Source organism: Lithobates pipiens, unplaced genomic scaffold (genome assembly GCF_037356315.1).
Source record: "Lithobates pipiens isolate NorthernLeopardFrog02 unplaced genomic scaffold, aLitPip1_a1.2 Scaffold_56, whole genome shotgun sequence".
NCBI lineage: Eukaryota > Metazoa > Chordata > Amphibia > Anura > Ranidae > Lithobates > Lithobates pipiens.
Genome location: NW_027507878.1, coordinates 4,451,879 through 4,464,163, shown reverse-complemented (window position 1 = coordinate 4,464,163; position 12,285 = coordinate 4,451,879). Strand labels below are relative to the sequence as shown.

The 12,285-nt window shown below is 43.6% G+C and overlaps 1 protein-coding gene and 1 long non-coding RNA gene across 4 annotated transcripts in view; both read right to left on the bottom strand.

Moving 5' to 3' along the window:
• Positions 1 to 1,858: 1,858 nt before the first annotated feature.
• Positions 1,859 to 4,564, bottom strand: LOC143958054 (uncharacterized). The gene is made up of 3 exons (XR_013270083.1): positions 4,410 to 4,564; positions 3,523 to 3,613; positions 1,859 to 3,057 (listed from the first exon to the last, which is right to left on the bottom strand). It is a non-coding gene; the product is annotated as an uncharacterized LOC143958054 (long non-coding RNA).
• A 774-nt stretch (positions 4,565 to 5,338) lies between these two features.
• Positions 5,339 to 12,285, bottom strand: part of LOC143958051 (uncharacterized) — a 78,641-nt gene continuing 71,694 nt past the window's right edge. For all 3 annotated transcript variants that reach the window (XM_077467505.1, XM_077467504.1, XM_077467506.1), the window contains 6 exons: positions 11,672 to 11,749; positions 10,065 to 10,155; positions 8,934 to 9,301; positions 7,874 to 7,951; positions 6,987 to 7,077; positions 5,339 to 6,521 (listed from right to left, as the gene is read on the bottom strand). In XM_077467505.1, the coding sequence (XP_077323631.1) occupies positions 6,504 to 6,521; positions 6,987 to 7,077; positions 7,874 to 7,951; positions 8,934 to 9,301; positions 10,065 to 10,155; positions 11,672 to 11,749 (724 nt within the window). In that variant the 3' untranslated portion in view covers positions 5,339 to 6,503. The remainder of the gene's footprint in view (positions 6,522 to 6,986; positions 7,078 to 7,873; positions 7,952 to 8,933; positions 9,302 to 10,064; positions 10,156 to 11,671; positions 11,750 to 12,285) is intronic.

The following is a 12,285-nucleotide window of genomic DNA, read 5'->3' as shown; positions in this document are numbered from 1 at the left end:
ATCCCTGTGCTATGATCATTATGAGGGGCTCCCACTGTGCTATGCTGACTTCCTCCTGGGGCTGCTTACGGTGCAGGTGTCAGTGCTGTATATCACGGTGCTGATGTCAGTGCTCTTTGTCACGGTGCTGCTGTCAGTGCTGTATATCACGGTGCTGGTGTGAGTGCTTTATGTCACGCTGCTGATGTCAGTGCTCTCTATCACGGTGCTGGTGTCAGATGACTCTATCACGGTGCAGGTGTCATTGCTGTATGTCACGCTGCTGGTGATCATCTCCTGCACCCTCTTCTTTGCCTACCCTGGTCCCTGACCTTCCGTCTCCTCCATTGCCTTCATGCGCTCCACAGTCCTGAATTGTCACAACAATTTCACATATAAAAAAAGAATGCTTGTAGTTGTCGATCCCAGATTCACCTCATACATGTATTATGTCATTGGCCATGTGGTGGGACTATGTTTGCACAGCTATTCATTATTTTGTGGCTGCAAATTTGACCTATAGGTTTGCGAAGTTCACCTCCCATTGAAGTCAATGGGGCCCGCCGCGAACGTTCCGGTTCGCGAACTATCGGCCGCGTTTGTGGTCCGCGTTCGCGAAACGTCCCGTTGGAAGTTCGTCCATCACTAATTATGGGCTTGACGGGCTTGTCTGTCTACTTGTGCTTGCTACCTCACCAGCTTGAACTGCACTTATGGGACTCGCCACGTCACCAAGTGTTACTGCAGTGCTGGATGTACGACCAGGATGTACGACCAGGATGTACTAGGCCGCTGGTGCTTGTCAGTTCACCAGGATGAGCGGTGCTAGTACTGGCTCTCTGCTCCATATGAGGGACCTGCGGTCTTTGCACCTCAACAACAGCAGAATAACGGGGTCTGGTATGCCTGACCTTGACAGGGATCACAACTCCATCATCAGAGCTGTCTGTCAGGGGGCCCGCTGCTGTCTACAGGTTTGTATTCTGATCCTGAATCTGACAGATGAGTGACTTCCTCACTATCTGTCATGCTCAGAAACGTGTAGGCCTCTTCACTACTGTACCTTCTATTTGACATTTTGGTCTCTAAATTTACTGGTACAGTAGTGAGGCTTACAAGAAAAAAAGCACCTGACTGTCAGCGACTGATTCAAACGCTACCACAAAAAGTGCCTGACGTACCTTGATGCCAATTTGCCTGCCCGTGCCATTCTGCCACAGTACAACTGCGGCGGCTGGTCTGGAACAGATAATCAGACAATAGGTGACCCAATTACCAATTAACCATGGGTCAGACATGCTTAGCAGAAAACACATAACACCTTAATAAACAGACAATAGCAGGAGACCAGAAGCGCCAGGCGGCTTGCTGACTATATTATCATCTTCTATGAGTCTCTCAGTCTGAAAAGGTGGAATTCATTTCTCTTCATATATTTCTTGAGGGATATTATAGATAAACATTATTGTCCCATTTAAAGTAATCCAAACCACATTCTCAGTGTCCATTAAGTAGTTGTCCATCATTTTCTTGGTCATCCTGTGCCCCTAATAGACACTGGGTACCTTACACATAAGAGGGGCCTAAGGAGCTGAGACAGGGGTTTCCCAGCCTCTCCAAGGTAAGCTGGGTTCCACGGGCCCTCCGTCTGATGTGATACCCATCACAGGAACTACTGCCCGCTGACCACCCCATGCTCCTTATGCTTGGACATACACATTATTTTTTTTAACTGCGGATTGAAAAATATACCCCTGCAGCGCTGCAGGCACTGACATATGTATTCTGAGAACAGCATCCTGCTGCTCTCAGGATACACAACAAACACACCTAACCAGAAAGGACTTTACTGATACCAGAAAGGAATGATTACACAATGTAATTATATTTAAATTTTTATTAAATCATTGATAAAAGAACAATTGATAAAAACAGAGTTTACAGTATCTTCTGCCACACATCCACCCAATCTTCTAATGTTGGGCATACATGTAATGTTCTTGTGTATGCAGAGCACTTCTGTATATTATTTGGTCTGAAGTTAAGTTTGGACCAATGAGAGCTCAGAGGCGGCTCTAGATTTTGTGAGGCCTTAGGCAAAACTTAGACGTGAGGCCCCACTCACTCCCATAATAGGAAAAATAATTCAAGTGATGGAAATTAACTGTATTAGGAGGGTACAGTATAGGGGGGTGGACAGTACAGGGGGAAAAGAAAGAAAGAAAGAAAGAAAGAAAGAAAGAAAGAAAGAAAGAAAGAAAGAAAGAAAGAAAGAAAGAAAGAAAGAAAGAAAGAAGGAAAGTGTGATCCAGAGGAAGGCGAAAAACCCCAGCAAAGCATGAGCTACATACAGCAGGGGAGAAAATTCCTTCCTGATCCCTCGAGAGGCGATCGGCTACTCCCTGGATCAATGTCAGTACTGTACCCAGTTATATTAAATATATATATATGTGTAAATTTAGGAAAGAATCCAGGCAAAGCAAACTTTGAATAGAGAAAACATCAAAGCTGCGCTAAAAGTGATAGCAGTAAGCACACCAACAGATCTAAATTTGGTCACAACAACTAATATATAAAAGGTTCACAGGGCGTGATGGCGTCACAAATTTATACTCTACCCTACGCATTTTGCTGCATCTTCCCCCAAAGATGCTTTTATAGCAAGATGCGCAGGGCGGAGTCTAAGTCCCCTCTACTGGGACCGCCCGTGATTCACTGATGTGCTGTTTTTACATCTTTTACATCTCTGCCATCACAGATTTATACGCCACAATATATGTTTATCATTCTCCCGAAGATGCTATTTGTAGGGGAAAGGATAGGGTGGAATCTAAGTTTGTAAAAACAGTTTAAAAAGTAGTAAAAACAGCACATGTGTTTTGCTTCACATAGCATCTTTCCCCCAAAAGATGCTATTTGTGCTGTTTTTTACTCTTTTTTTTTAAATGACGTCACAAATTTAGACTCCGCCCTATATGTTTTGCCACATATACAGTGGTATCTTGCAGCAGCTTCTCCTTTTCCCCTTTCACGTTCTCTTGCTCATTCTTCTGCTCTTCTTTACATCCGTGATGGAATCTATTAACAAAAAAAAAGAAAAAGGAAGTTAGGTTGATGTACATATTTTAAAGTGGAATTACATTCAAAACTTTGTTTCTCGGTTGGTTTCCTATCAGGTGTGGAGGGGGCATCTCCTAATAGAAACGCAACGGACAAATGAAGCAGCATTATTACTTTGGGATAGAACAGGGAAGGCTTAAATCCCCCTATTAAGTCTCTGCTAGGTAGATTTCCCTTTACTTCCTGGATTGCGGATGCAACAGGAAGTGAGAAGAAATCTCCCTACAGTGAGGGGAATTCCCATCTTAGACTGTAGTTCCCAGATCATTGGGAGATCCCCCTTGGCACTTGTTCTCGTGGTAACTCTATAATTTAGGATTGTCTCCAGAACAAATAAAGGGGGAATCTCCCCAGCGGGGACACAGACTGCAATAAAAACTGGGCAGGGGATCTAATTCCAGCTTCTGGTTAGAGGATACTTACTTCTGTGATCTTCTCTCTCACGGATGGTTTGTTGTTGGATAGGTTTTTGTTCTGGATTCCTTCCTCCTGCTCCTCTGCTATGACAAGAATGCTGTAAGAGAAATTGTAATGTTAAATATTTAGTTTTGCTGAAAATTTGGGATTGAAGTGAACTAAAACAGAAAATAGTACAAAAACTTTACATTTTACTAAAATAAAGCCCATAAAATCTTCTTTTTATTTCCTTAAACCTCCCCCTCCTCAAGGCGGAGGTCCGCCCACCGCTGCTTTTGCTGGGGGGAAAGAGTACAATGAGAGGAAGTTCCACTTTTGGGTGGAGCTCCGCTTTAAGTGCATGTCTAGCCAAAACTTTTCTTTGAGTTGAATAGAGTAGGTAAGGGTTGGATCCCCTATTCAGTTTCTTTTTTTTTGGGCTATCTGTGTCCTGTTAGGGAGATTTCCTTTTACTTCCCATCTTGGTGATGCTTCAAGGAATGAGGACAAATCTCTCTAAAGTGAGGAGAATTCTCATCTTGGACAGATGTCACCACATTGTCCCCATTGGAAGATTCTCCCTCACCTCTTGCTGTCATGGCAAGTCTAAAATTCAGGATTCCCCCTTACTTTGTGTCTTATTGACAATGGTCACCAGGACATGGACAGGAAAGAATCAAATAAATACTTGGCAGAGGGTCTAACACATTCTTAGGCTATCCCAACTAAAAATGAGTTTTGCCTTTACATATGCTTTGAAATAGAAGGTTACGTCTAGTGAGAGGGGTCTCCGGAGCATCATCATCCAAAAATACTCAATGCTTTGTTTTTTTTTATCTAATGTAATATCTCTGCTTTCTAACCCCCCCCCCCCTCCCCCCCCGAAGATTTCCACTATAAATAAGACTACTTACGAATTCCGTCTTTGTCCAGTGCAAGGGGCGCCAATCTTGTTGATCATCTTGTGGGCGATCACTCTCTGCATTAGTTTCCTGATGATGAAGATAGAAAGGTATATGAGATATCGGCTCTACACAGAAGAATATAACGGCTTCCAAACATTTCTGCTTAGTATGAGTTGGAAATGTTTTTTTATGTTACATTTATATTTATTTATTGATTTTTATGGATTTCCATAATTCCAGTTTTGTGATTTGAGTATTATGAAAGTCAGAGGGGCATGAAAAAGACCCCCAAATATTTCCGTAATCTATACCTGGGGATGTCTACAGGGGAGTATTTACAACTCATGGGGCCCTCACCGGGCAATAGGAGATTATGGGGCCCCCGGGCAATAGGAGATTATGGGGCCACCGGGCAATAGGGGATTATGGGCCCCCAGGCAATAGGAGATTATGGGGCCTCCGGGCAAAAGGTGGAATTCATTTCTCTTCATATATTTCTTGAGGGATATTATAGATAAACATTATTGTCCCATTTAAAGTAATCCAAACCACATTCTCAGTGTCCATTAAGTAGTTGTCCATCATTTTCTTGGTCATCCTGTGCCCCTAATAGACACTGGGTACCTTACACATAAGAGGGGCCTAAGGAGCTGAGACAGGGGTTTCCCAGCCTCTCCAAGGTAAGCTGGGTTCCACGGGCCCTCCGTCTGATGTGATACCCATCACAGGAACTACTGCCCGCTGACCACCCCATGCTCCTTATGCTTGGACATACACATTATTTTTTTTAACTGCGGATTGAAAAATATACCCCTGCAGCGCTGCAGGCACTGACATATGTATTCTGAGAACAGCATCCTGCTGCTCTCAGGATACACAACAAACACACCTAACCAGAAAGGACTTTACTGATACCAGAAAGGAATGATTACACAATGTAATTATATTTAAATTTTTATTAAATCATTGATAAAAGAACAATTGATAAAAACAGAGTTTACAGTATCTTCTGCCACACATCCACCCAATCTTCTAATGTTGGGCATACATGTAATGTTCTTGTGTATGCAGAGCACTTCTGTATATTATTTGGTCTGAAGTTAAGTTTGGACCAATGAGAGCTCAGAGGCGGCTCTAGATTTTGTGAGGCCTTAGGCAAAACTTAGACGTGAGGCCCCACTCACTCCCATAATAGGAAAAATAATTCAAGTGATGGAAATTAACTGTATTAGGAGGGTACAGTATAGGGGGGTGGACAGTACAGGGGGAAAAGAAAGAAAGAAAGAAAGAAAGAAAGAAAGAAAGAAAGAAAGAAAGAAAGAAAGAAAGAAAGAAAGAAGGAAAGTGTGATCCAGAGGAAGGCGAAAAACCCCAGCAAAGCATGAGCTACATACAGCAGGGGAGAAAATTCCTTCCTGATCCCTCGAGAGGCGATCGGCTACTCCCTGGATCAATGTCAGTACTGTACCCAGTTATATTAAATATATATATATGTGTAAATTTAGGAAAGAATCCAGGCAAAGCAAACTTTGAATAGAGAAAACATCAAAGCTGCGCTAAAAGTGATAGCAGTAAGCACACCAACAGATCTAAATTTGGTCACAACAACTAATATATAAAAGGTTCACAGGGCGTGATGGCGTCACAAATTTATACTCTACCCTACGCATTTTGCTGCATCTTCCCCCAAAGATGCTTTTATAGCAAGATGCGCAGGGCGGAGTCTAAGTCCCCTCTACTGGGACCGCCCGTGATTCACTGATGTGCTGTTTTTACATCTTTTACATCTCTGCCATCACAGATTTATACGCCACAATATATGTTTATCATTCTCCCGAAGATGCTATTTGTAGGGGAAAGGATAGGGTGGAATCTAAGTTTGTAAAAACAGTTTAAAAAGTAGTAAAAACAGCACATGTGTTTTGCTTCACATAGCATCTTTCCCCCAAAAGATGCTATTTGTGCTGTTTTTTACTCTTTTTTTTTAAATGACGTCACAAATTTAGACTCCGCCCTATATGTTTTGCCACATATACAGTGGTATCTTGCAGCAGCTTCTCCTTTTCCCCTTTCACGTTCTCTTGCTCATTCTTCTGCTCTTCTTTACATCCGTGATGGAATCTATTAACAAAAAAAAAGAAAAAGGAAGTTAGGTTGATGTACATATTTTAAAGTGGAATTACATTCAAAACTTTGTTTCTCGGTTGGTTTCCTATCAGGTGTGGAGGGGGCATCTCCTAATAGAAACGCAACGGACAAATGAAGCAGCATTATTACTTTGGGATAGAACAGGGAAGGCTTAAATCCCCCTATTAAGTCTCTGCTAGGTAGATTTCCCTTTACTTCCTGGATTGCGGATGCAACAGGAAGTGAGAAGAAATCTCCCTACAGTGAGGGGAATTCCCATCTTAGACTGTAGTTCCCAGATCATTGGGAGATCCCCCTTGGCACTTGTTCTCGTGGTAACTCTATAATTTAGGATTGTCTCCAGAACAAATAAAGGGGGAATCTCCCCAGCGGGGACACAGACTGCAATAAAAACTGGGCAGGGGATCTAATTCCAGCTTCTGGTTAGAGGATACTTACTTCTGTGATCTTCTCTCTCACGGATGGTTTGTTGTTGGATAGGTTTTTGTTCTGGATTCCTTCCTCCTGCTCCTCTGCTATGACAAGAATGCTGTAAGAGAAATTGTAATGTTAAATATTTAGTTTTGCTGAAAATTTGGGATTGAAGTGAACTAAAACAGAAAATAGTACAAAAACTTTACATTTTACTAAAATAAAGCCCATAAAATCTTCTTTTTATTTCCTTAAACCTCCCCCTCCTCAAGGCGGAGGTCCGCCCACCGCTGCTTTTGCTGGGGGGAAAGAGTACAATGAGAGGAAGTTCCACTTTTGGGTGGAGCTCCGCTTTAAGTGCATGTCTAGCCAAAACTTTTCTTTGAGTTGAATAGAGTAGGTAAGGGTTGGATCCCCTATTCAGTTTCTTTTTTTTTGGGCTATCTGTGTCCTGTTAGGGAGATTTCCTTTTACTTCCCATCTTGGTGATGCTTCAAGGAATGAGGACAAATCTCTCTAAAGTGAGGAGAATTCTCATCTTGGACAGATGTCACCACATTGTCCCCATTGGAAGATTCTCCCTCACCTCTTGCTGTCATGGCAAGTCTAAAATTCAGGATTCCCCCTTACTTTGTGTCTTATTGACAATGGTCACCAGGACATGGACAGGAAAGAATCAAATAAATACTTGGCAGAGGGTCTAACACATTCTTAGGCTATCCCAACTAAAAATGAGTTTTGCCTTTACATATGCTTTGAAATAGAAGGTTACGTCTAGTGAGAGGGGTCTCCGGAGCATCATCATCCAAAAATACTCAATGCTTTGTTTTTTTTTATCTAATGTAATATCTCTGCTTTCTAACCCCCCCCCCCCTCCCCCCCCGAAGATTTCCACTATAAATAAGACTACTTACGAATTCCGTCTTTGTCCAGTGCAAGGGGCGCCAATCTTGTTGATCATCTTGTGGGCGATCACTCTCTGCATTAGTTTCCTGATGATGAAGATAGAAAGGTATATGAGATATCGGCTCTACACAGAAGAATATAACGGCTTCCAAACATTTCTGCTTAGTATGAGTTGGAAATGTTTTTTTATGTTACATTTATATTTATTTATTGATTTTTATGGATTTCCATAATTCCAGTTTTGTGATTTGAGTATTATGAAAGTCAGAGGGGCATGAAAAAGACCCCCAAATATTTCCGTAATCTATACCTGGGGATGTCTACAGGGGAGTATTTACAACTCATGGGGCCCTCACCGGGCAATAGGAGATTATGGGGCCCCCGGGCAATAGGAGATTATGGGGCCACCGGGCAATAGGGGATTATGGGCCCCCAGGCAATAGGAGATTATGGGGCCTCCGGGCAATAGGGGATTATGGGCCCCCAGGCAATAGGAGATTATGGGGCCCCCGGGCAACAGGAGATTATGGGCTCCCAGGCAATAGGGGATTATGGGGACCCCAGGCAATAGGATATTATGGGGACCCCGGGCAATAGGAGAAAATGATGGGGCCCCCGGGCAATAGGAGTTTATGGGGCACCCGGGCAATAGGAGATTATGGGGCCCCTAGGCAATAGGAGATTATGGAGCCCCTAGGAAATAGATTATGACCACACAGTACACACATATACAGTATACACACACAGAACACACACACACTTAAAAGGTACTGGAGAGATGGGGCAGCTATAATCTTGGAATCTTTAAAAAAACACAGATTTTTACATTCTGTTCCTGGTTTTATTGAGGCTGGCAACCCTGATGGGGCCCCTTGGTGACATGGGGCCCTCGGGCAGTGCCCGAATGGTCAGTCTGCCTCTGGGTGTCTATAAGACATGTAGATGAACTAGTAACATATTTTCCTATTGAAGTGTAATCCTCCATGAAGGCAATGTGACGGCTTCTATTGCCATTTATGTATTCTATATGGTCTAAAAATGTATTTAGAAAGAAAAATGTGTACTTACCTCTTCTCCTCTGGGTCCTCGGTGTCTGTCATCTTTTCATAGAGTTTCACCCTCTGTATTCTATCCCTCATCACTTTAACCTTCCGTTCATTCTTTTTCTTCCACTCCACTTCTTCCTCCACTTTCCTTTTCTCCTCTTCAGTGAAGGTGTTTGTCTTCTCCTTCTCCATTTGCTCCCCCACCCCCATCTTCTTCTCTTCCATTTCCCCTTCCCTTTTCCCCTTTTCCCATGTCTTCTTCTCCATTTGCTTCTCCATTTGCTCCCCCATCCCCATCTTCTTCCCTTCCATTTCCCCTTCCCCTTCCCTTTCCCCCTTTTCCCATGTCTTCTTCTGCCGGGCTGCTCCCTTCAGTTCCAGGCAGAGAGTCTATAAAGGAAAGGAAAAAAAAACTTGGCTTAATATACAGATTTTAAAGTGGAACTGAATTAAAAACTTTGTCTCTTGGTTGGCCGTTGGGTTTCCTATCAGGTGTGCAGGAGGCGCGCCAACTCTTAATAGGAACCCAACGGCCAACTGAGAGGCCGGGTTCACACTGGAGATTGGCAGCGGCTCACAGCAGGAGTCCGGTACGTCTCCATTCAATGCTTCAGGCCTGGTTTCAGCCCGAATTTTGGGCTGAATTTGGGCCTGAAATGGACCAAAACACGCAAAGGACTCCTGTGCAATTGGCACCGGAGCCGCTGCGGATGTGTGTGAACCGGCTCCATAGAGAGCCGGGCACAATCTCCTGCTATTGCGAATGGGATGCGGTGAAAGCCACATTCCATTCGCAATAGCGTGAACCCAACGTGAATCAGCATGGTTTAATAATTGTGGATAGAGTAGGGAAGGCTTAACACCCTATCAAGTTGGGTTTTTTTTTGTGCAGTCTAGTCCCTGCTAGGGAGATTTCTCTTTACTTCCTGAATTGGAGATGCAACAGGAAGTGAGAAGAAATCTCATTACAGTGAGGAAAATTCAGATTTTAGAGAACATTGGATGATCCACCTTCAACTCTTCTCATGACAAATCTACAAATTTAGGATTGTCTCCAGAACAAATAAAGGGGGAATCTCCCCAGCGGGGACACAGACTGCAATAAAAACTGGGCAGGGGATCTAATTTCAGCTTCCGGTTAGAGGATACTTACTTCTGTGATCTTCTCTCTCACGGATGGTTTGATGTTGGATAGGTTTTTGTTCTGGATTCCTTCCTCCTGCTCCTCTGCTATGACAAGAATGCTGTAAGAAAAATTGTAATGTAAAATATTTAGTTTTGCTGAAAATTTGGGATTGAAGTGAACTAAAACAGAAAATAGTACAAAAACTTTACATTTTACTAAAATAAAGCCCATAAAATCTTCTTTTTATTTCCTTAAACCTCCCCCTCCTCAAGGCGGAGGTCCGCCCACCGCTGCAAAAATGAAGAGCCAGCAGCTGCACATACTGCACTTGTTGACTTTTAATAGTAAGACACTTCCGTGTCCTGGAGTCCAGCGATGTCGGCACCGCAGATGTTTCCATGTGGGTGTGTGCCGCCTCCATTGCAACTAAGGGAACCCGGCAGTGTAGCCTTACGGATTCACGCTGGGAACCCTAGTGCGCATGCGCGAGGCTCCGCTCCTCTCTCCTACTGGCCCGGCGGCCGGGGAAGGAGGAGGGAGCCCTATCGGTGATGCAAATATCCATGGCTGAGGCTCCCGGAAGTGGGGACAGGATACCTGTGACAGACAGATTTCCTGCTCCCCCTCCCCTCTGAAAGGTGCCAAATGTGGCACCGGAGGGGGGAAAGAGTACAATGAGAGGAAGTTCCACTTTTGGGTGGAGCTCCGCTTTAAGTGCATGTCTAGCCAAAACTTTTCTTTGAGTTGAATAGAGTAGGTAAGAGTTGGATCCCCTATTCAGTTTCTTTTTTTTTGGGCTATCTGTGTCCTATTAGGGAGATTTCCTTTTACTTCCCATCTTGGTGATGCTTCAAGGAATGAGGACAAATCTCTCTAAAGTGAGGAGAATTCTCATCTTGGACAGATGTCACCACATTGTCCCCATTGGAAGATTCTCCCTCACCTCTTGCTGTCATGGCAAGTCTAAAATTCAGGATTCCCCCTTACTTTGTGTCTTATTGACAATGGTCACCAGGACATGGACAGGAAAGAATCAAATAAATACTTGGCAGAGGGTCTAACACATTCTTAGGCTATCCCAACTAAAAATGAGTTTTGCCTTTATATATGCTTTGAAATAGAAGGTTATGTCTAGTGAGAGGGGTCTCCGGAGCATCATCATCCAAAAATACTTAACACTAAGAAGTTCATTATAACAGAGCGGACAATGCTTTGCGCTCTCTCTCCGTTATACTCTGTAGGGCTTCACATACCGTAACCCGCATATTACAGCTCATTTATAAGATGTGGGCCGCCGTGTGTAGCCTGCACTAGTTCATGGTGTCCCCTCCGCTTGTCTCAGCAGAGAGAGATCCATGATTGGAGGAGAGCCGGTCACCTGACAGATCTCCATACCGGGATCTCCTCCCAACTTTCTCTTTTCTCCCACAAACTCCATTTATTCTTATTGTTCTCCGCCAACTCTCAGACCCCCGAAGACGGCGGAGCGCAATGCACATCTGTAAATCACATCGCTGGGCTCTATTAATGCTCAATGCTTTGTTTTGTTTTATCTAATGTAATATCTCTGCTTTCTAACCCCCCCTCCCCCCCCCCCCCCCCCGAAGATTTCCACTATAAATAAGACTACTTACGAATTCCGTCTTTGTCCAGTGCAAGGGGCGCCAATCTTGTTGATCATCTTGTGGGCGATCACTCTCTGCATTAGTTTCCTGATGATGAAGATAGAAAGGTATATGAGATATCGGCTCTACACAGAAGAATATAACGGCTTCCAAACATTTCTGCTTAGTATGAGTTGGAAATGTTTTTTTATGTTACATTTATCTAATGTTTTATTATATTTGTTTATTGATTTTTATGGATTTCCATAATTCCAGTTTTGTGATTTGAGTATTATGAAAGTCAGAGGGGCATGAAAAAGACCCCCAAATATTTCCGTAATCTATACCCGGGGATGTCTACAGGGGAGTATTTACAACTCATGGGGCCCCCACCGGGCAATAGGAGATTATGGGGCCCCCAGGCAATAGGATATTATGGGGACCCCGGGCAATAGGAGAAAATTATGGGGCCCCCGGGCAATAGGAGTTTATGGGGCCCCCGGGCAATAGGAGATTATGGGGCCCCTAGGCAATAGGAGATTATGGAGCCCCTAGGCAATAGATTATGACCACACAGTACACACACACACAGTATACACACACAGAATACACACACACTTAAAAGGTACTGGAGAGATGGGCAG